This window comes from Corythoichthys intestinalis, chromosome 5, assembly GCF_030265065.1.
Source record: "Corythoichthys intestinalis isolate RoL2023-P3 chromosome 5, ASM3026506v1, whole genome shotgun sequence".
NCBI lineage: Eukaryota > Metazoa > Chordata > Actinopteri > Syngnathiformes > Syngnathidae > Corythoichthys > Corythoichthys intestinalis.
The window spans coordinates 8870574-8892742 of NC_080399.1; the positions used below are offsets into that span (position 1 = coordinate 8870574).

Below are 22169 nucleotides of genomic sequence, written 5' to 3' on the forward strand. Positions count from 1 at the left end.
ACCCGATATCAAAAGGAAGTGACCCCACAATGCCCCTAACAACAGGATGTGACCCTCAAATGCCCCAATATCAAAGTGACCCAATATCAACAGGAAGTGACCCCCGAAGTACCCCAAATCAAGAGGGAGTGACCCGATAGCAACAGGATATGACCCTGAAATGCCCCAAATTCAACAACAAGTGACTTGATATTAACAGGAAATGACCCTGAAATGCCCCAAAATCAAAGTTACCCAATATCAACAGGAAGTAACCCCCGAAATACCCCAAATCAAGAGGGAGTGACCCTATAGCAACAGGAAATGACCCTGAAATGGCCCAAAATCAGCAAGAAGTGATATTAATAGGAATTGACCCCAAAACGCCCCCAACAACAGAAAGTCATCCGATATCAACAGGAAGTGACCCCCAAAATGCCCCAAATCAAGAGGGAGTGACCCGATAGCAACAGGAAATGACCCTGAAATGCCCCAAAATCAACAGGAGTGACTTGATATTAACGGGAAGTGACCCTGAAATGCCCCAAAATCAAAGTGACCCAATATCAACAGGAAGTAACCCCCGAAATACCCCAAATCAAGAGGGAGTGACCCGATAGCAACAGGAAATGACCCTGAAACGCCCCAAAATCAACAAGAAGTGACTTGATATTAACAGGAATTGACCCCAAAATGCCCCAAATCAAGAGGGAGTGACCCGATAGCAACAGGAAATGACCCTGAAATGCCCCAAAATCAACAAGAAGTGACTTGATATCAACAGGAAGTGACCCCAAAATGCCCCCAACAGAAAGTGACCCAATTTAACAACAAGTAACCACAAAATACCCCCAAATCAACAGGAACTGACCCTAAAAGGCCTGAAAATCAACAGAAAGTGACCCGATATCAACAGGAAGTGACGCCGAAATGCTCCCAAATCAACAGGAAGTGACTCGATAGCAACAGGATGTGACCATGAAATGCCCCAAAATCAAAGTGACCCAATATCAACAGGAAGTGACCCCCGAATCGCCCCAAAGCAAGACGGAGTGACCCGATACAAACAGGAAATGACCCTGAAACGCCCCAAAATCAACAAGAAGTGACTTGATATTAACAGGAAGTGACCCTGAAATGCCCCTAAATCAAAGTGACCCAATATCAACAGGAAGTAACCCCCGAAATACCCCAAATCAAGAGGGAGTGACTCTGAAAGGCCTGAAAATAAACAGAAAGTGACCCGATAGCAACAGGAAATGACCCTGAAACGCCCCAAAATCAACAAGAAGTGACTTGATATTAACAGGAAGTGACCCCAAAATGCCCCCAAGAGAAAGTGACACGATTTAACAACAAGTAACCACAAAATACCCCCAAATCAACAGGAACTGACCCTAAAAGGCCTGAAAATCAACAGAAAGTGACCCGATATCAACAGGAAGTGACGCCGAAATGCTCCCAAATCAACAGGAAGTGACTCGATAGCAACAGGATGTGACCCTGAAATGCCCCAAAATCAAAGTGACCCAATATCAACAGGAAGTGACCCCCGAATCGCCCCAAAGCAAGACGGAGTGACCCAATACAAACAGGAAATGACCCTGAAACGCCCCAAAATCAACAAGAAGTGACTTGATATTAACAGGAAGTGACCCTGAAATGCCCCTAAATCAAAGTGACCCAATATCAACAGGAAGTAACCCCCGAAATACCCCAAATCAAGAGGGAGTGACTCTGAAAGGCCTGAAAATAAACAGAAAGTGACCCGATAGCAACAGGAAATGACCCTGAAACGCCCCAAAATCAACAAGAAGTGACTTGATATTAACAGGAAGTGACCCCAAAATGCCCCCAAGAGAAAGTGACACGATTTAACAGCAAGTGACCACAAAATACCCCCAAATCAACAGGAACTGACCCTGAAAGGCCTGAAAATCAACAGAAAGTGACCCGATATCAACAGGAAGTGATGCCGAAATGCTCCCAAATCAACAGGAAGTGACCCGATAGCAACAGGATGTGACCTTGAAATACCCTAAAATCAAAGTGACTCGATATCAACAGGAAGTGACCCCCGAAACGCCCCAAAGCAAGACGGAGTGACCCGATAGCAACAGGAAATGACTCTGAAATGCCCCAAAATCAACAGGAAGTGACTCGTTATTAACAGGAAGTGATATGTTGATATCGTGTCAGTTCCTGTTGATTTTGGGGCATTTCAGGGTCATTTCCTGTTGATATCGGGTCACTCCCTCTTGATTTGGGGCATTTCGGGGGTCACCTCCTGTTGATATCGGGTAAATTTGATTTTGGGGCATTTCAGTGTCACTTCCTGTTGATATAAGGCCACTTCCTGTTGATTAGCAGGCATTTTGGGGTAACATGCTGTTTCTATCGCATCACATTTTGTTGATTTGGCGGCATTTTCAGGTCACTTTCTGTTAATTTTGAGGCATTTCAGGGTTACTTCTCGTTGATATAATTTCTCTTCCTGTTGACATAGAGTAACTTCCTGTCGATATTACGGCATTTCAGGGTCATATTTTGTTGCTATTGGGTCACTTGTTGTTGATTATGGGGACATTTCGGGGTTACGTCCTGTTGATATCAGGTCACTTTGATTTTGGGGCATTTCAGGGTCATTTGTGTTGGTACAGGGTGACTTCCTGTTGATATCGAATCACTGCCTGTTGATTTTAGGTCATTTCAAGGTCATATTATGTTGCTATCGGGTCACTTGCTGTTAATTTGGGGACATTTTGGGATCACGTCCTGTTGATATCGGGTAAATTTGATTTTGGGCATTTCCGGGTTACTTCTTGTTGATATAAAGTCACTTCGTGTTTATTAGCTGGCATTTTGGGGTCACTTCCTGTTGAATCGGGTCACTTCCTGTTGTTGCTGGCATTTTAGGGTCACTTCCTGTTGATATTGGGTCACTCTGATTTGGGGGCATTTCAGGGTAACTTCTGGTTGATATGAGGTCACGTCCTGTTGATTAGCGGGCATTTTGGGGTCACTTCCTGTTAAATCGGCTCCCTTCCTGTTGTTGGGGGCATTTTGGGGTCAACCTGTTGATATCGAGTCACTTTCTGTTGATTTTGGGGCATTTCAGAGTAATTTCCTATTGATACCGGGCCCCCCCTTCTTGATTTGGGGGCATTTCTGGGTCACTTCCTGTTGATTTCAGGTAAATTTTGATTTTGGGGAATTCAGGGTCACTTGTTGTTGATATCAGGTCACTTCCTGTTGATTTGGGGGCATTTCAGGGTAATTTCCTGTAGATATCGGGTCACTCCCTCTTGATCTGGAGACATTTCCGGGTCACTCCCTGAATATATCGGGTTACTTTCATTTTGGAGCATTTCCTGTTGATATCAAGACACTTCCTGTTGATTTTGGGGCATTTCAGGGTCATTTCCTGTTGATATCGGGCCCCCCTTCTAGATTTGGGGACATTTCTGGGTGACTTCCTGTTGGTATCGGGTAAATTTTGATTTTGGGAAGTTCAGGGTCACTCTTGTTGATATAAGGTCACTTCCTGTTGATTCGCGGGCATTTTGAGTACACTTCCTTTTAAATCAGGTCACTTCCTGTTGTTGGTGGCATTTTGGGGTCACTTCCTGTTGATATCAAGTCACTTCCTGTTGATTTTAGGGCATTTCAGGGTCATTTCCTGTTGATATCGGGTCACTCACTCCCTCTTGATTTGGGGGCATTTCAGGGTCACATCCTGTTGATATTGGGTCACTTTGAGTTTGGGGCATTTCGGGGTCACATCCTGTTGCCATCAGGTCATTTGCTGTTATTGGGGACATTTCGGGGACTTTTCCAGGTCACTTCCTGTTGATTTTAGGGCATTTCAGGGTCATTTCCTGTTGATATCGCGTCACTCCCTCTTGATTTGCGGGCATTCTGGAGTCACTTCCTGTTGATATCGGCTCACTTCGGTTTTGGGGCATTTCGGGGTCCCTTCCTGTTGATGTCGGGTCACTTCCTGTTGATTAGCAGGCATTTGAAGGTCTTTTCCTGTTGATTTTTGAATTGTTCAATGTAGATTTTTGAAGGCGTGAATTGGCAATCAACTGGAGTGAATGGAAATGTGTTTGTGCAATTGAAATGAATGATGAATAATGATGAATAAAAAAAATGGCCATTAGAAATAAATGGGTACGTTTTGGGGAAAAACTGTGTCCCACTTTTGTGCCACTTTTAGCGTCTTGATTTTTTTTATTATGTAAAAATGATGCGATTTAGACCAAAACTGTCGGACTTTTTGAAATTACACGATCACTTTTGGGGCTGGGATGAAACGCCATTGGAAAAAAAAGGAATATTATAGATGCTAGCATTTGTATTTCATGCAAAGCTTCCTTCAATCATCAAGTTTTGTCCTCAATCATTCGACTAATTTCTTTTCAAATAGACCCTTCCACTTGAGTTTCCTCCTCTCGGCAAGACGACAAAGACTTGTTTATCTAGAGGCGCTAGAGAGCGGATTCTGCAAACACTGCAGCGTTCATTGGGAATTTTGCAGTTTTTTTAGAAACGTTACATAATATTTAACGATTTTCCCCCTGCCCAAGTTTGGATCCAGCATAGGCCGTGATAGAGTATGAAGAGAAAGGATGTAGAATTTACGTTACTTGCTGAGAACACTCACTTACTTATGCAGCTACACAGATTGGCTTCTCATGCCCAGTTGCAAGCTGGGAGGGACGGCCATCACGCGTTTTTTCGGACGTCTAGTCTGGCTGGCGTGTGGGTATGTCACTCAAAAATGTAGAATTATGGGCGTCAATGCAAGGGCTTGTGATGACATTCATTCAGTTGGACCTCCCGGTCCAAATGGATTGGACGTCTATTGCCGTCAATTGCAACAAATGATGAGTTAACCCCAGGGGCGCCACTAGGTTTTAAAAACAGGGGGGCTTAGCCCCCAGTAGATGCACATTTCTGCAGATACAGTATTTAAAGTGCCTGTGACACGCAAAAGCATGTTTATTTCATAATACACGCAGTATTTTATGCTCCTGAATGAAATGGACCACTTGGAGGTGTGAAAAAGCAATCGATATATTTATTCAATTTTTCGAATCCCCCGCTACAAAAATGACAGACTTCCGGCTTCGGTCTTGCATTGAGGAAAAGGACGCTGTGACGTGTACGGGGAGAGGGAGTCCTCTTCACTATACAGCCGTACTGTTGTATGAGAAGGACTAAGGATTCATCTGATTTTGCGGATTAATTTGTTTATTTTTCGCATCACGCCAGCCAAACGGCTGCAGAAAAATCTTGCTGTACGAGGGAGAGGCGTTTTTGCGGTTTCAAAAGGTTCCCATTCACCGGTGGATATTGGCCAAAACAAGCCCTACTACTGTGGGACCATGGCAAGGGCGTAAGTTTGGTCTCAAAATTGATAGGGACCATATAACAGCATAACCTGCTTGTCCACTTTATGCTGGGGAGGGGACATGAATAAAACCAAACAGATTGGGTGAACAGGGGTCAGGGCTACATTTCTCAAGAAAATATGAATCTAATGATTTAATAGGCTAGATGATCAATGCATAAAAATATGTACACACATACATATATGTATGTATATTAGGGCTGTCCAAATTATCGCGTTAACGGGCGGTAATTAAATTTTTAAATTAATCACGTTACAATATTTGACGCAATTAACGCACATGCCCCGCTCAGACAGCTTTAAATGACAGTACAGTGATATGCCCACTTGTTAATTGTGTTTTATGGAGTTTTGCCGCCCTCTGCTGGCGCTTGGGTGCGACTGATTTTATAGGCTTCAGCACCCATGAGCATTGTTTAAGTAATTATTGACATCAACAATGGCGGGATACTAGTTTATTTTTTGATTGAAAATTTTACAAATTTTATTAAAACAAAAACATGACGAGGGGTTTTAATATAAAATTTCGATAACTTGTACTAACATTTATCTTTTAAGAACTACAAGTCTTTCTATCCATGGATTGCTTTAACAGAATGTTAATAATGGTAATGCCATCTAGTTGATTTATTGTTATAGTAAAGAAATACAGTACTTATGTACCGTATGTTGAATGGATATATCCATCTTGTGTCTTATCTTTCCATTCCAACAATAATTTACAGAAAAATATAGCATATTTTATAGATGGTTTGAATTGCGATTAATTGTGATTAATTAATTCTTAAGCTGTAATTAACTCGATTAAAAATTTGAATCGTTTGACACCCCTAATATATATATATTCATATGTTTTGGTTCAGGCGATATAACGTTCGATTCAACCCTTCGAGTTTTGCAGGTTAGCAAGTTTACACAGTTTAATGTTATGCTAACTGTGATGCAGGTCAGACTTTCAGTAGCAAAATTAGTGGTGTGTTTCCCACATCCACAACATTGACATCTTTTTACATTACTTACAGTGGCTGCAGCTGGCCGAAAAAAAAATTCTCATATCTCTCCTCTTCGAAGAGGGCAGAAGAGGAGGCTTGACATTATTCTGTAGTAATTGTACATGTGTGCATGGGGTGAGTTTGGGGGGACCAAGTCATCAGCCAATCAAACGTGCGTTTGAGGGGGAAAACCGGGACCGTGGCCCTGGGTTGGTGCCCGCGTGGCATCTCCACTCGTCTGCGTGGCTGTCGCGCGCTTGTTTTTCTTTTCTTCTGTTCCCCCATAACCCCTTCCTGTTCGCTGAGAAAAAAAGAAAAAAAATTCCCTGCGTTGCGCGAAAATTTTGTCATTTTAATATTCGAACGGTGACGGTCGGTTAAGCTGTTGTGGCTGTGCGGCATGCTAAAGAAACGCTCAAAGGAATTTTACTAGCAAATACTCATCTAATTATGCTAGCAAAGCTAGGCTGAAGGCTAACTTTAGCACAAAATGTCCTCTTTGTCCACTCTGTTACGTCCAAATGGCACCCTGTTGAAAAAAAAAGACTGTTGTGGTTGAACTCGACGCTAGGTGGCAGCACCATCGCGGGGCCAACCGCGCTCTACCCCCGGCGGCAAGCACAAAGTACCGGGGAAGAGCAGTGGGAAGCGGTAGGGGCGGTGGAGGTACCGCTGGAGTGGACGTCTGAGAAAGAGAGAGGAAGGGGGTTGATGCCTCTCCGTCACACCGGCTGTGCTTGGGGGCGGTTAGTCGTTGACCGGACGTGAACTTCTCGTCAGCTTCCCCTCGGGTCCACTTGACTCAGGGAGGGGGCTAAAACAAGGAAGTGGACGCGGCGGGGACACTTTTGACGACCTTTTTTGGGGGGTGAGTGCAACTCATTTGAACACAACTCCTGTTTGACTACTTGGTTTCCAGAGGAATTAGTGATATTTAATGCTGTTTTTATGTTAGTCGCGTGTGCGGGGAAAAAAGCATGTATAAAAGCGGGGTTAAATTTATTGAACACGCCGACCCGGTGAAGTCAAGAGACCCGCATACTGTATATTGGAGTCAGGAAGTTGTGTTGTGAAGGCTTTCAGTTCCCACGCTCATTCATTTGTAACACTACTACACAGCAACACGACTCTGCTATGAGCTACTGCAATCTAGTTAGGCTCTAAGTATCGTTTTTCTTGTCATTGGCTGCTATTGACAGTGATAAACGTCCAATTCATTTGAAGTAGCAGAACGTTCATTTTCTGCCTTGGAGGTCTACAACTGAAGAACTCATTCAAATTCATTCATATACCGTAATTTTCGGACTATACGCCGCTACTTTTTTTCCTCATTTTGAATCTTGTGGCTTAAAGTCCAGCGCATCTTATTTGTTGCTTTATTTGGGTTAAAAGGCAACACTTCATTTGACAGCGGCGTCGAAAGACTGCCATAATGAGACCGTCAAAATTATGAGATTACATTATCATGGGTAGGAGTGGAAACCTTTTGGTACCTCACGATACGATACGCGATACAAAGCTCAAGATAACGATGATCTGACGATATGGCGATACAACGATTATCGATACGTTGGTTAGGAAATCATTCTCGGACATTCTACAAACAACTAATAAACAGAAAAACAAGCTTCTGCTGTGAATTGGGATGAGTTTATCACTAGGAGACGTCCAATCCATTTGTAGTGGGAGGGTGGTCCCTATGCTAACTCTGTTGCGGACTTTCAGTAGCAAAATTAGTGGCGTGTTCCCCACCTCCACAACATTGACATCTTTTTACATTGCTTACAGTGGCTGCTGCTGGCAACAAAAAAAAAACGTATAATAACCCTCCACTTCAAAGGGTGCGGAGGAGGCGGAATTTAGCTGGAGACCGGACCAGTTTATTTTGGACGAAATACGTTAACTCGCTTGGTGGCTGCCATTGACAGCACTGGACGTCCATTCAATTTGGACTGGGAGGGGCGGATGAACATTCGTAAGAATCACCCATCAGTGTCATAAAAAAAAAAAAAAAAAGCGCTCAAACCCTTTAAAACAGATCACGTGTTTCTCTTGTGCAGCATATTTACTGTAGATCCTCATATTGTTCACATTTGTTAGCCTAAATGGGATAAGTGGCTTGATAATGGAAGGACAAATCAATAGGATTCTCATTATCTTTAGTGCTCGTTAATTAATAAGCTATGTTAACGCCTTAAGATATACTGGGCTTGTTTCACTCATCTAATCGAAAGTCTCATAAATTCTACACAGCCTTCATTTGGCAGACTGTCTCAAAGGTTAAAGACAAACGTATAGGTTTAGTCAGTCCCTTTGACACTGCCTGTAAAAACGGCTGTTTTTCTGCTGATTTGTGGTCTTGTTAAAGCAGTGTTGCTTTCCGACAAGGATTTTTCTACTTCGAGCTACGCTCTGTCACTGTTTGCATCACGTTTTCTGATTGTTGAATGCTGTTTTGATGTGTGACATCAGTCCGCTGGATTCTGTGTGGAAGGTAAAGGTTTTTATGCTAGGCACTGTGTAGTCCGATCAGCATTTTTGTTGTCAAATGTCAGATTTTGTAGTATTTTGTCAATTTAGTCGCTGCTTTTTCAGTAGTTTGTATTGACTTTCTGGACTGATTAGGTAATAGAGGTGCGGCAATATATGGATATGGTGGTATATCGGTTATCGATATGTTGCCGCTGAAAATCGATGTGGCGGAAAACACTCAGGTGACTTGAAGTTCCGCTCTGAGAGCCCCAAATTGGCCAAATTAAAAAAAAATTGTCCGATATGCATGTGTGATACATCATTGGAAAGCTTAAAATCTCAATTTTCCGGTGGAAGAATTTTTTTAAACAGGATGGCATTCATTCATTCATTCATTTTCCATTAAAAAAAATAAAAATAAACAGCTAAACCCTATCTGGAGGTGAGAGCACGCGAGAGCAGAATTACATTATGTCTTAAACAAGATATTATCGCGTACTTACCTTGTTTCAATCCAAAAACTCCATGTAGCATGTATCACTGAGTGTCAAGACACAGCTGTGAATGGCCACAGTTGGATTTTTGGGGGATTTTATGGGTGAAACATGGTAATATAACAAGGGTCACGATGCAGACATCAAGGAGTGGTCGAGATATTCTTTTTCATATATTTACCGTTTTAAATGTTTTTTTTTCAATTTTTCTTTGTTTGGATCGATTATTTATCATCTAACATTGGAGAAAATGTGACAGTAACCAAAAAAAAAAAAAAAAAAAAAAAAAAACAGACGCCATTTTTTTCATTGTGACATAATTTCTTTAAAAGTTTAAAATATGGTAGTGAATAATTTTTAAAAGTCCTTTATTTTAAACGAATTATTAGACATCAATTAATGATTCTAAGCTAAAAACGAAAGACATTTTGAATAATAAATATAATTAATTACCTTCGTTTTATAGCTGGGTTGAAACAAAAGCGGTTGCGCGACGTCCGTACACGGGGGTTTCCAGGGTAAAACAGACAAATTAAAAATAGTTCGGGGGCTTAATACCCCATGAATCTGCTATGGCAGCATATAGACATATTGTTCTATCAAACACAACAGTTTTTTTGGCTTAAAATACAGCAGTTTCTTTTAAAGAGGAGTGTAAGAGCAGAAACTGCTTTTTCAGTCTTGTCTGTTTTCCGCCATATATGGTTTCCAAAAGATGTTTCCACCAAAATGTTCCACTAGATCAGATTTTCTACCAGTATAGTGTCTAAGTTCATTCATTTTGACTGGGAGGGGGCAAATGAACATTGCCTGTCGAAATGAATTTGACGTCTACTGCCATCAATGGCACTCAAATATGAATTTCATTTTTTAATTATAATTTATGTGTTTTATTACTTTTCTTAGTGACTATTTCTTTCTGGTAACATAGTAGTTATAAGTGATGAGTTTATAAATCATTATTAGTCCCAGCTTTGCATATAATGCAAAAGCTACCATATATAATATTTAGGGATGTCCCGATCGCAAATATTTGCTCCGAGTCAGCTAATGTTGGGAATGTGTTGATACCGAGTCTCAATCCGATACCGAAAAAAGGACACCCAATAATATCGGACAACTCTGAGTTGTGAATTTTATTAGTCGATGTATTGCACTTTATGGTTGGTCAAGAACACTGTTGTAAAAATTGTAAATTGGACTCCACCTGGAATTGTGTGACAGCCATAAAGTTAAACCTGAAAAAATGCGACGGAAACATTTGTAGTCATCTAGCTAATTTAAGCATTGCTTTGCAAAGAATCATGATGCCAGACAGGAAGTTCTATGTTATTTGCGGCTCAAGGTACCAGGAAAACATAATCACATACAAAACAATTTGTAAGGCCTACAAAACTTGTGATGGTTTGTAAAGGGCACAAACACGACATAATAAAAGTGGCGCCTCATAGCAGGTATTTCTGTACACTTCTGTCTCTGCTCGACTCAGCCAAAGGGCCTCCTTTGAGTTTTAGTACCGCCTGTCATCACCTCCAGGCTAAGTCGGGATAACTTATCTTTTGGTTAGCGTAGCTGGTCTGTATAAATTTCCCCTCACACCCCAGCTGGGCCTTGGCTTGTCCCCTTCAGGTCCCATCTCCCCGTTATTTATAGGCACCAAGGTCAGCGGGAGATTATTTGAGATATGTCACTGGAGATATGGCACAACACACCCAGACCTCCACCAAGGTTGAACTGTTAACAAGCGTGCTTGTTTGCGAAATCAGCAGGTGCACTGTGGGGGGAGGTATATCCTTGACTCGTTGGCTGCCGTTGACAGTGGTAGACGTCCAATTCATTTAAAATGGCAGTGAACGGCCACTGCACATTATATGTTTTTGATTGGAGGCTCTTTTATGTATGTTTTTGCTAGCGGATTTTAATTCTGCATTTGGGTGACTCTCCTCAAAGGGTACCACGGATAGAAAGATGTGTAGTTCTAAAAGATAAATGTTAGTATGAATTAATTTTATATTAAAACCCCTCTTAATATTATTTTTTGATAAAATTCGTAAAATTAGTTTAACTTGTAGGTCGCCATTGTTGTTGACGACGCAATGCACTCTGGGCGGTAACGTCAGTGGGCCACGCGGCTGGGCTTCCACAGTGTCACTCTTTAACTGAACATGTCGTCGATTCTGAACTTGTAATTCGAACCCGAGCGGAACATTAATGAGTAGGACAGCCCTGTTGATATTTCACAAAACGAGCAGCAAAAGCAAAATGAACAGGAAAGACGGGATGAGACGAGAGTAGCACAAATCCGGTAGTGTTTATGTGTCATGTTCGCTAGTGACAGCGCTTTCCTACTCTAGTGACTGAGCAGGAGAGTGTTTGATGCCAAAAAATGTTTGCAGATCTTCACTGTAAACTATTGTGTGATCCAACTTATTCCAATATTATTGTGAAGAGCGTTAGCATCCAGAGCTGTCGTGTGCTTTACATATGATTAGGGTATACAGTGAAACACAGGAATTTGATTATTTTTGCAGATAGCCCGTGCATCACATCACACGAACACTTTGAGGCAGGTTGTCTCTACTGGGACGTCTAATGCCCTCGTCACTGAGCGAATGTCACGTAAAAGCGCTGTCCAGATTGATTATCTTGTTATTCAACTCCACACTAGCGCTGTATCAAGGGAGCGTTCAAGACTACAGTTTTAGCAACATTAACGAACACAACAAGGACGATGTTATTTTTCTCTACATCGATAGTGTATGTAGTTTATCAATCTAGTCGCTGCAATTGGTAGCTCAAGTCCTCAGATGAAAAGCAACAAATAGTCCGCGAATGCGGAAGGAAGGCTTGACAACAATAGCAGAGGGTTTGCGTACAAGGGTTTACTGAACACACACAAAGAAACACGCAATCCGAAAAGGGAGACAAAAAAGGGTCCGTGACAGCAGGTCAGGATTAAAAAAAAAAAAAAAAAGAGGGGAAACCACTGTGAGAGGCCGCAAAAGCAAGGCGAAAACAAATAATGCACTCAAATACCTGCACATGCTAGAGGATTCCAAAAACCAGGGCGACACACAAATGAAAAAACCAAGGCCAGGATGCACCGAGCAACAAAGGGATCGAGAATACAAACTGTCAAATGGCAGTAAGTCGATATCTTGGGAAGCCGCCTAGGATCGGTTTAAAGACACTGCTAATGAGCTGGAATTTGATGCAGGTACGGTTTTAGGAACTCATCCCACAGCTCTGTAACAAAACTATCTGACCAGTAGCAGAACGTGACAAAATCATGCCAGTCGTCATACTAGCTTTGCTTGCTAGCTAGCGCAGCTATTCTCAGTCCAGCTCAAAGGTGTCATCACCCCATGCGCGGATAAAACATGGTGCCCTCCGTAGGTCAAAACATGTACTAAATATTATAGATTTTTGAATCAATGGCAATAATATATGTGTTCCTAATAACATTTTTCAGTAAAATATAACAATTGCGGCTTGTTAGAGCCAACAAGTCTTTAAGTCTGAGGTCCCCTTTAAACCTACCCGTAATTTTCGGACTATAAACTGCTACTTTTTTCTCTCACTTTGAATCCTGTGGCCTATAGTCCAGTGCGGCTTATTCATTGATTTATTTGGGTTAATAAGTAACACATTATTTGACAGCGGCGTCATAAGACTGCTACAAGACCGTCATATTTATGACATGACATTATCATGGTCATTAATGAATGCACATCCGGATTGGATCTCATACATCTATTCAAAAGGGACATAATTTGCCGGATGACACCAAGTGACATCTGTCATTAGTATTCATTAATGCTCATGGCAGTGTCATGACATAATTATGATGTCTTATGGCACCAATGTCAAATGAAGTGTTACCGGATTCCATAACTAGCAATTCATGAAACAACTAGAACAGTAACTGAAGAAATTATTAGCACAGAACATGAATTTTGATTTGTTATTTACATCTGTAGTAGGCCTGAACGATATTGGAAAAAACTATTGCTGCGATTTTTTTGGGATTTGCGATATATTGCGATATTATATTGCGATATTAAAAAAAAATGTATATACAGTGGTACCTCTACATACGATCGCTTCGACACACGAACTTTTCGACATCCGACGTAAAATTTGACGCGCCATTTGTTTCTACATCCGACGACATGCTCGAAATACGACGACAATGGCAGCACCGCAGACGAATGCACGGCGGATTTTCTTGTGTGACAAATCAACACTGGGTTCAGAAAAGGTTGGTACAGGTGGTGAAACAAGGAAAAAGTTGACGCTTACCTTCTAAATGAAGATGCAAATGACAGAAAAATATGAGCGTAGGGTGGGCATCCGTGAAATGGCTCAACAATACATCTCCACGGTCCTCCTCCGACCATCGTTCGCCAGTCTTTATAAGTTAAGCTGACAATTCTTATTGTGGTAACATCTCCAGAGAAATCGCCAACTTCGCCACGTTTTTATCATTTATTTCACAACTTATTCAAAACAAAAACACCTTCTGTCTGCCGCAATTGACGGTGTTAAGAAAACATTCAAAGTGAAAGTGAAACTCAAGCTCACCGGTCTGCCTCTGGCACGTCAGCACCGCGGTGCGTTCAGGGTCAGCAAAAAACGTCCGCCACATTAGAACCCGATTCGTTACATTAATACAGGAATTATTATTATTATTATTATTATTATTCCGATTTTGATTTATAATTTATTTGTTTTGCTATGTGTAATTGCCATTTGTAATAGTACCAGCAGTATTTTTTTAAGGATTTAGTGAAGGTTTTTGGGCTGTGGAACGAATTAATGGAATTATAATGTATTCCTATGGGAAAATCCTGCTCGACATACGACCATTTCGACTTACAAACAAGGTCCTGGAACGGATTAACTTCGTATGTAGAGGTACCACTGTATATTTTTTTTCAAGAAATTTTCAGAAGATGACTTAAATAGCTGTTTGGAAAGACTTTAGATGACTCACCATCACCACAGTGTACAGCCATCCCTTGTTTTTCGCGGTTAATGAGGACCAGAACCTGCCGCGATAAGTGAAAAACTGCGAAGTAGCGCCCCCCCCCATTTTTTTTTTTTTTTTTTTTTGTGTGTGTGTGTTTTTTGTGCCCAATGCCTTTATTCAGATTTAGCATTGGAAAGAGATACATAAAAGACATGTTTTTTTCTCACTTTTCCCCCCAAAGTGATTTTAAAAATGTATATAAATAAATGGATTTTAAGTAAGCCTGAACGATATATGGTTTAGACATCGCCGTCGCGATGTGTGTGTGCGCGATAGTCCCATCGCAAGCACGTGCGATAGTTTTTCTTTTTTTTGATCCACATACGCCTCTCTCACTTTCTGGTCTGCGCACAGCCTCCTACCCTCCTTCTCCCAGCCTTTTGATCCTTTTAGTCACTGCGCACAACGATGGCTTTGATCTGGCCAAAGAAGCAGACTTCACACGGGCATCTGTCAATCATCGTTTAACTTCTTAAACAGTTAGCAAGGAAGCCGCGCTGGAATGAATGTGTGTACTGTGGGGACGTTGGAGACATTTAAATGCCAGAAGTGATCATGAGGAGTTTGAAATTTCTACGTCACTTCAACGGTCACAGCTAAAGTAGATAAACAGAAGCATTTAATAAAGCCAAGCATTTATCTGCTACAGTACTTTATTCTTATTCAAAAATGATTTGGTTGGACAGTTATGTTTAAAACTTATCATAATTATGACATTTGAAGTGCTTAAAAACCATTTATTTATATACATTTTTTAAATCACTTTGGGGGGAAAAGTGAGAAAAAAACATGTCTTTTATGTATCTCTTTCCAATGCTAAATCTGAATAAATACATTGGGCACAAAAAACACACACACACACACACACACACAAAAAAAAATAAAAAAATGGGGGGGGGTGCTACTTCGCAGTTTTTCACTTATCGCGGCAGGTTCTGGTCCTCATTAACCGCGAAAAACAAGGGATGACTGTACACTGTGGTGATGGTGAGTCATCTAAAGTCTTTCCAAACAGCTATTTAAGTCACTTTCTGAAAATTTCTTGAAAAGAAAAATATATACATTTTTTTTAATATCGCAATATAATATCGCAATATATCGCAAATCCCCAAAAAATCGCAGCAATAGTTTTTTCCAATATCGTTCAGGCCTAATTTTAAGCACTTCAAATGTCATAATTATGATAAGTTTTAAACATAACTGTCCAACCAAATCATTTTTGAACAAGAATAAAGTACTGTAGCAGATAAATGCTTGGCTTTATTAAATGCTTCTGTTTATCTACTTTAGCTGTGACCGTTGAAGTGACATGTAGAAATTTCAAACTCCTCATGATCACTTCTGGCATTTAAATGTCTCCAACGTCCCCACAGTACACACATTCACTCCAGCGCGGCTTCCTTGCAACTGTTTAAGAAGTTAAACGATGATTGACAGATGCCCGTGTGAAGTCTGCTTCTTTGGCCAGATCAAAGCCATCGTTGTGCGCAGTGACTGAAAGGATCAAAAGGCTGGGAGAAGGAGGGTAGGAGGCTGTGCGCAGACCAGAAAGTGAGGCGTATGTGGATCAAAAAAAAGAAAAACTATCGCACGTGCTTGCAATGGGACGATCGCGCACACGCACATCGCGATGGCGATGTCTAAACGATATATCGTTCAGGCTTAATCTGTAGCACTGCAATGCATGCTAGGAGGCATGTTGGACGACAGCAGTGTTGACAGCAGGTGGCAGCAGAGGTTTACGGTCTCCCCAAATGAACATTGATGGCCAAATGAAGCTTCTTGAAGAAATGAAGCGTTTCAGCCAGTTGGTTCAAAGCTTCATGGTGGTTTATTTGATCTTATGACATTTATAAAGTGGTACCGGTTGATATTTTTTGGTGTTGTGGCTTATAGTCCAGTGCGGCTTATCGATGAACAAATGCCGTTTTTTTGGTCAAATTTGGTGGGTAGCAGCGTATAGTCAGGTGCGCCTTCTAGTGCAAAAATTACGGTATGCATTATGGTACTGAAGGACTACCTTAAAATAGCGGAATGCTATGATGACTCAGTATTTTTTTTTCTATCAACAGTTCGCTCCCTAATAATTTTTTTACAGTAAAATATGAAATTGATTAATTTCTAAAACATCTAATATTACACATTATGGTAATGATCACCTATGGTGGGAAAGTAGGCGTACACTGTATATGGGTCAGAATAACTTTATTTGAAAAAACACTGATTATGACAGGATCTTGAACACAGTGCCACATTATAATGAAAGCTGCCTGCTTGCCACTAGATTTTCCTTAAACATTTTCTTATACAAAGTGAGAAACCATTAAATGTTATCTCAATCTGCTAAATCATATAATTTTCAAAACATTTGTATATATTTTTTAAGAAATTGATATAATGCTTATGATGCTGTATTCAGGTGAAAATGAATTTACGATTGAAATTAATTAAAAATGTAACAAAATACTACTTTGGTAACAATCTTTAAACTAAAAATGAACCTTTTCAGGTTTTCATGAATTTCTCCCTAAAACCTTCAAAGACTTTGAAGTTTAGGTTAGCTTTATGAGAATCACCCAATTGTACAGTACATTGCTGGAACAGATAAACAGTTTGGAATCACTAAAAAATGAATGTGCTGAGTCATGGGGTTAATCCGTGTTCACAACAGGCAGATCAAAGCCAGATTAAAAGTCGCATACTGCAAATTCTGGTTTCAGGTTTTTCTTCTTATATGCCTTGTCAAGTCCACTAATCCATTTGAGTGGCACTGCGAGGCAATTTTTCCCACCCAAATCAACGAATGCTTAAAGTGCATATGACACCAGAAAGCATGTTTATTGTTACACGTGGTATTTTTTGTTCCTGAATTAACTGGACTGCTTGGATGTGTGTTGAAGCGATTCATCTTATTAAATCCTACGCCATGAAAATGAGTAACTTCCAGCTAGATTCTCATGTTGAGAAGAAAGCGGATGTGATGTCAGAGAATGAGATCATCTCCACTTTACAGCGGAGGGACTGCTGATTCAGCTGATTTTGCGGATTAATTAGTTTATTTTTCATGGCACGCCAGCCCAATGCGCTGCAGGATTTTGTTGCTACACAAGGGCGAGTGCATGTGTATTTTTCGGCCTTTCGGTTTTTCATACAAGTGTTTCCAGTATTTTGTTTCGGCCAAGAATTTTGCTTTCGGTACATCCCCAGTAAATACAGTGGTATGAAAAACTATCTGAACCTTTTGTAATTTCTCTCATTTCTGCAAAAAGTCACCATCAAATGTGATTTGATCCTTGTCAAAATCACACAGGTGTAAAAACAGTGTCTGCTTTAACTAAAATCACATCATATTGTAATGAGGACGGCATGCAAACAATGACAGAAGCGGGGGGGGGGGGGGGGGGGGGTTGAACCCTCTGCCCTAAGAAGACAAAGAGCAATTGAAACAATTTTTTACCAAACATTTTTAAGTCAGGTATGTGCCCAATCACTGATGAGTGGTTTAAGGTATTTTTTTTCTAAAAAGTTAAAAGTAAAAATTGTCTTGATGAGAAGCATTGTCTGATGTGTATAATGGGTCGGTCAAAAGAGCTATCTGAAGACCTGCAATCAAGGATTTTTCATTTGTATAAAGCTGGAAAGGATGGAGCTGCATCTCTAAATCTGGATGTTCATCAATTGACAGAGAAGTTGTCTACAAATGGAGAGACTTTGGCACTGTTGCTTCTCTCCCAAGGAGTGGCCGTCCACCAAAGATGACGCCAGGAGTTCAGCGCAGAATACTCAGAGGTAGAAAAAGAACCCTAGAGTGTCTACTTACTGAAATCACTGGCACAGTCCAATATCTCTGTGCACTCATCAACTATATGTAAAACTATGGCCAAGAATGGTGTTCATGGGAGGACTCCACGGAGGAAGCCACTGCTATCTAATAAAAAAAAAAAAAACATTGTTGCTCGTTTAATGTTCTTAAAAAGGCACTTGGACACTCCACAGACGTTTTGGCAAAATATTTTGAGAACGGATGAAACCAAAGTTCAATTGTTTGATACAACGTCATGTGTGGAGAAAAAATGGAATAGCTCACCAATATCAATATCTCATCCCCATTTTAAAGCATGGCGGAGGGAGCATCATGATTTGGGGCTGTTTTGCTGCTCGGGGCCAGGACAACTTGCAGTCATTAATGGAAGAATGAATTCAAAAGTTTATCAGGATGTTTTGCAGGAAAACCTGAGGCCATCTGTCAGGCAGTTGAAGCTAAAAAGAGGATTGATGCTGCAACAAGACAATTATCCAAATCCCCATTGAGATGCTGTGGCATGACGTAAAGAAAGCGATTCATGCCAGAATATCCCAGGAATCTGAATGAAATACAGCAGTTTTGTAGAGAAGAATGGGCCAAGATGAGTCCAGATCGATGTGCCAGACTGATCTGCAGCTACAGAAAGAGTCTGGTTGAAGTTACTGCTGCCAAAGGTGGGGCCACAAAATATGAAATGTGATGGTTGTCTTACTTATTTTCCCCCCTTCTGTCATTGTTTCCATACTATCCTCATTAAAATATGAAAACCTATAAATGTTTGGGTGGTTTTAGTCAAAGCAGACAGTGTTTTTTAATCTGTGTGATTTTGACAAAGTGAGAACTTTTAAAAGGTTCAGATACTTTTTCATACCACTATATGTATTTTTTTCAATGCATTTTTTCTGCAATAATTGTTGTACGGAACAAGTCTAGTTCCTTTATGCAACAATATAACTTTTCTTTGATTGTATAACTGAGGTTTCTGACCAGACATTGATAGATGTGGCAACGCGACTACCTTGCAAAGTCAATGTTGCTCAACTGTGTGCTGTCACGCTTTTCGCCTTTGTGTCACCAGAGCGAAAGAACAATGCTGTGCAGCGGCGCAATCTGAAGTTGACCCAGTGTGGAAACACGACATGTATTCCTTCAGGGTTGGAATTTTGCTGTCCTGACACGGGACAGCCCTGAGCCAGAGTTCTCTCACTTCTACCTCTCTGTTGAGGCAGTGGCTCACACAAACGCCTAAAATTTGACAATCACAACTCATCACAACCTGGACATGTTACACACGTGATGTCCGAAACCTGTGACGGACGGCGACTGGATGGCGGCGACGGTCTGAAGCGGGGCAGCAAAAACGTTGCCGCCTTGGCTTCTGAAGATGACGAGCCCGACTTGCAGCCGATGGAGGCGGACGTGAAGATCGACATGTTCCCAGAAGAAGACATGGAGGACGAAGACGACGAGTCTGTAAGTATTATCAAAAGTCTTTTTTTATGTTGACGCACACGTATCATTTACATGGTACGCCACGTTCCATCCATCAGCCATCCGAGCGACAGATCGTAGTAGGAATTTGCTGCATGATGAAGAAGTCCAAGTCCAAACCCATGACACACATTCTTGAGCGCCTCTGCAAGTTTGACTACATCGAGGTGGTCATCTTTCCCGAGGATGTCATTTTGGAGGAGCCTGTGGACAAATGGCCGCTGTGCGACTGCCTCATCTCTTTCCACTCCAAAGGTAGCGCTTGTATGAATGAAGGTTATATCTTCAGTAGAACTGGGAATCTTTGGGCACCTAACGATTCGATTACGATTCTGAGGCTCCGATTCGATAATAAAATGATTATTGATGCACCCCCCCTCCTTTTTAATTTTTAAAAAAAATTTATTTATTTTTTAATGTTTTGTACATTAGTTCCAAAATTGTTCAAAAATCCTCTCAGGCTAAACCAAACTACTATTTCAGTATCAAGTTAACGTATTAACAGTAAACAAATATACAAAAATAACAGTAAATAAAAAACTCCAGTCCACGTTCTGTATCAGCAGCTTTAAACTACATTCAATTAATTTAATGTTGTGAATCTACTGTTACAATTGTTAAAATTGCTCCCGTTATTCCATAATTTCCCTTCTCTCTACATTTGTCCAAGTTTTAAAACTATTTCATCATTTTAAAAATAGATTCAAGACAAGATTCTGCCGATTTAGGAGTATTTTAGATAAAAAGTTAATTAGGTTCGCTACAACCTTCGAGAGAGGTCTACTGCTTTAAGATGGCGGCTGTTTACTTATGCCGGAAAGTCTGTCATTTTGCATCTCTGTTCAATAATACATGTTCTAACACCGACGTCGTCTGTCATTTTGCATCTAGTTCTACATATTCTACATACTGAAGTCGTATGTTTGTAGCAACTAGCAACTGGGCGTTGTTTGTAGCGGCTGTCAGCCGCAGTCAGGTATGATTGTTTTTTTGTTTTTTTTATCTAGCGGCCTGAGTTGAACATGATATTTACCTCTCGGTCCGTTCCTCATTGCGTCCCAAAGACCGCGCTGACTGTGTTTTACTTCCGCTTGATCTGGTATAATTCAATAATCGGAATTTGGATATTTGTGAATCGTTCTCGAATCTTCCACGGCGGAATCACGAATAATCTAAGAATCGGAAATTTTGCACGCCTCTAATCTTCAATACTGAATTGTATTTTGAATTTTTAATGTTCTAACTGTAAGTAGCAATGTAAGTGATAGGTTTACATATCAGCACCTACAGTGCATATTATACTATATTATTTTACAATAGGGGTGTGCTATTTTAGGCACCCCACGATTCGATTCGATTCGATTACGATTCAGGGTGCTTCGATTCAATTATTGAACGATGATCGCGGTTATCGCGTTTATCACGATTATCGATGCATTGTTCATTACAAGTTAATACAGTAGCCAAACAAATTTATGTCCATTACTTATCTAAAATATCCTAATGATTCAACAGGAAAGATGGAAACATGCCAGTACAAGGAAAAGCTGCCCTTAAGCTGCTTTTTTATTTATTTAGTTTTTTTTTTAACAAGAAAGTGCAAAAACATTAACCATTTTTAAAGGGAGTACTTATTTTTCTCAACAATACAATAAAGTCTACACAGTTGGAATGATTTCCACATTTTCTGGAAACAAACGAAGTGTCTTTAGAAATAAGGCCATAACCAATATACTTTGTTTTCACAGATTTCTGTACAATTTCGCATGTTTGTAGTGTTACCGTTGTACTTATCATGGTTTTACACGTTCTGTATATGAAATACACGTTAGCAAATTAGCTAATTAGCTTAGCGCTCGGCGCTAACTCTTAACATCTCAAAAACAACAAAAATAAAGGCTAACAGTACACAAGGGTTCGTGTACCGTATTTTTCGGACTATAAGTCGCAGTTTTTTTCATAGTTTGGCTGGGGGTGCGACTTATACTCTGGAGCGACTTACGTGTGAAATTATTAACACATTATTATATCATCATCACATGTCATTTTGGTGTTTTGCAGTGACACTAATGGTTTGGTAAACTCGTTAGCATGTTCTTTAGGCTATAGTTATCTGAATAACTCTTAATAGCTATGTTACGTTTACATACCGGCCACGTTCGCATTTCTTTTTTCATGCATCATGTAACATTATCATAGTGTACACTTACTCAGCATGTTGTTCTCTATTGTATTTTTATTTTAAATTGCCTTTCAATATGACATATCTGTTGTATGTGTTGGATTTTATCAAGTATATTTCCCCCAAAAATGCGACTTAAACTCCAGTGCGACCTATATGGGTGTTTTTCCTCTTCATTTCGCACTTTTGGGCTAGTGCGACCTATACTCAGGTTCGACTTATAGTCCGAAAAATACGGTACTCACCTCTTATAGATGCATTCGGGTCTTAGCAACACACTCAGGACATTTTCCAATAGAAATGCCT

At 40.5% G+C, this 22169-nt stretch overlaps 1 protein-coding gene across 9 annotated transcripts in view; it reads left to right on the top strand.

Annotated features, from left to right (window-relative positions):
- The first annotated feature begins 7041 nt into the window (after nucleotides 1-7041).
- The window catches only part of LOC130916032 (inositol hexakisphosphate and diphosphoinositol-pentakisphosphate kinase 2-like), a 92495-nt gene continuing 77367 nt past the window's right edge, over nucleotides 7042-22169 (top strand). For all 9 annotated transcript variants that reach the window (XR_009063213.1, XM_057836377.1, XM_057836380.1 and 6 more), the window contains exons 1-3: nucleotides 7042-7255; nucleotides 19269-19663; nucleotides 19741-19936. Coding sequence is in view for 8 of the 9 variants with exons in the window: in XM_057836377.1 (XP_057692360.1) it covers nucleotides 19487-19663; nucleotides 19741-19936 (373 nt within the window). In the remaining variant the exon portion in view is untranslated. The remainder of the gene's footprint in view (nucleotides 7256-19268; nucleotides 19664-19740; nucleotides 19937-22169) is intronic.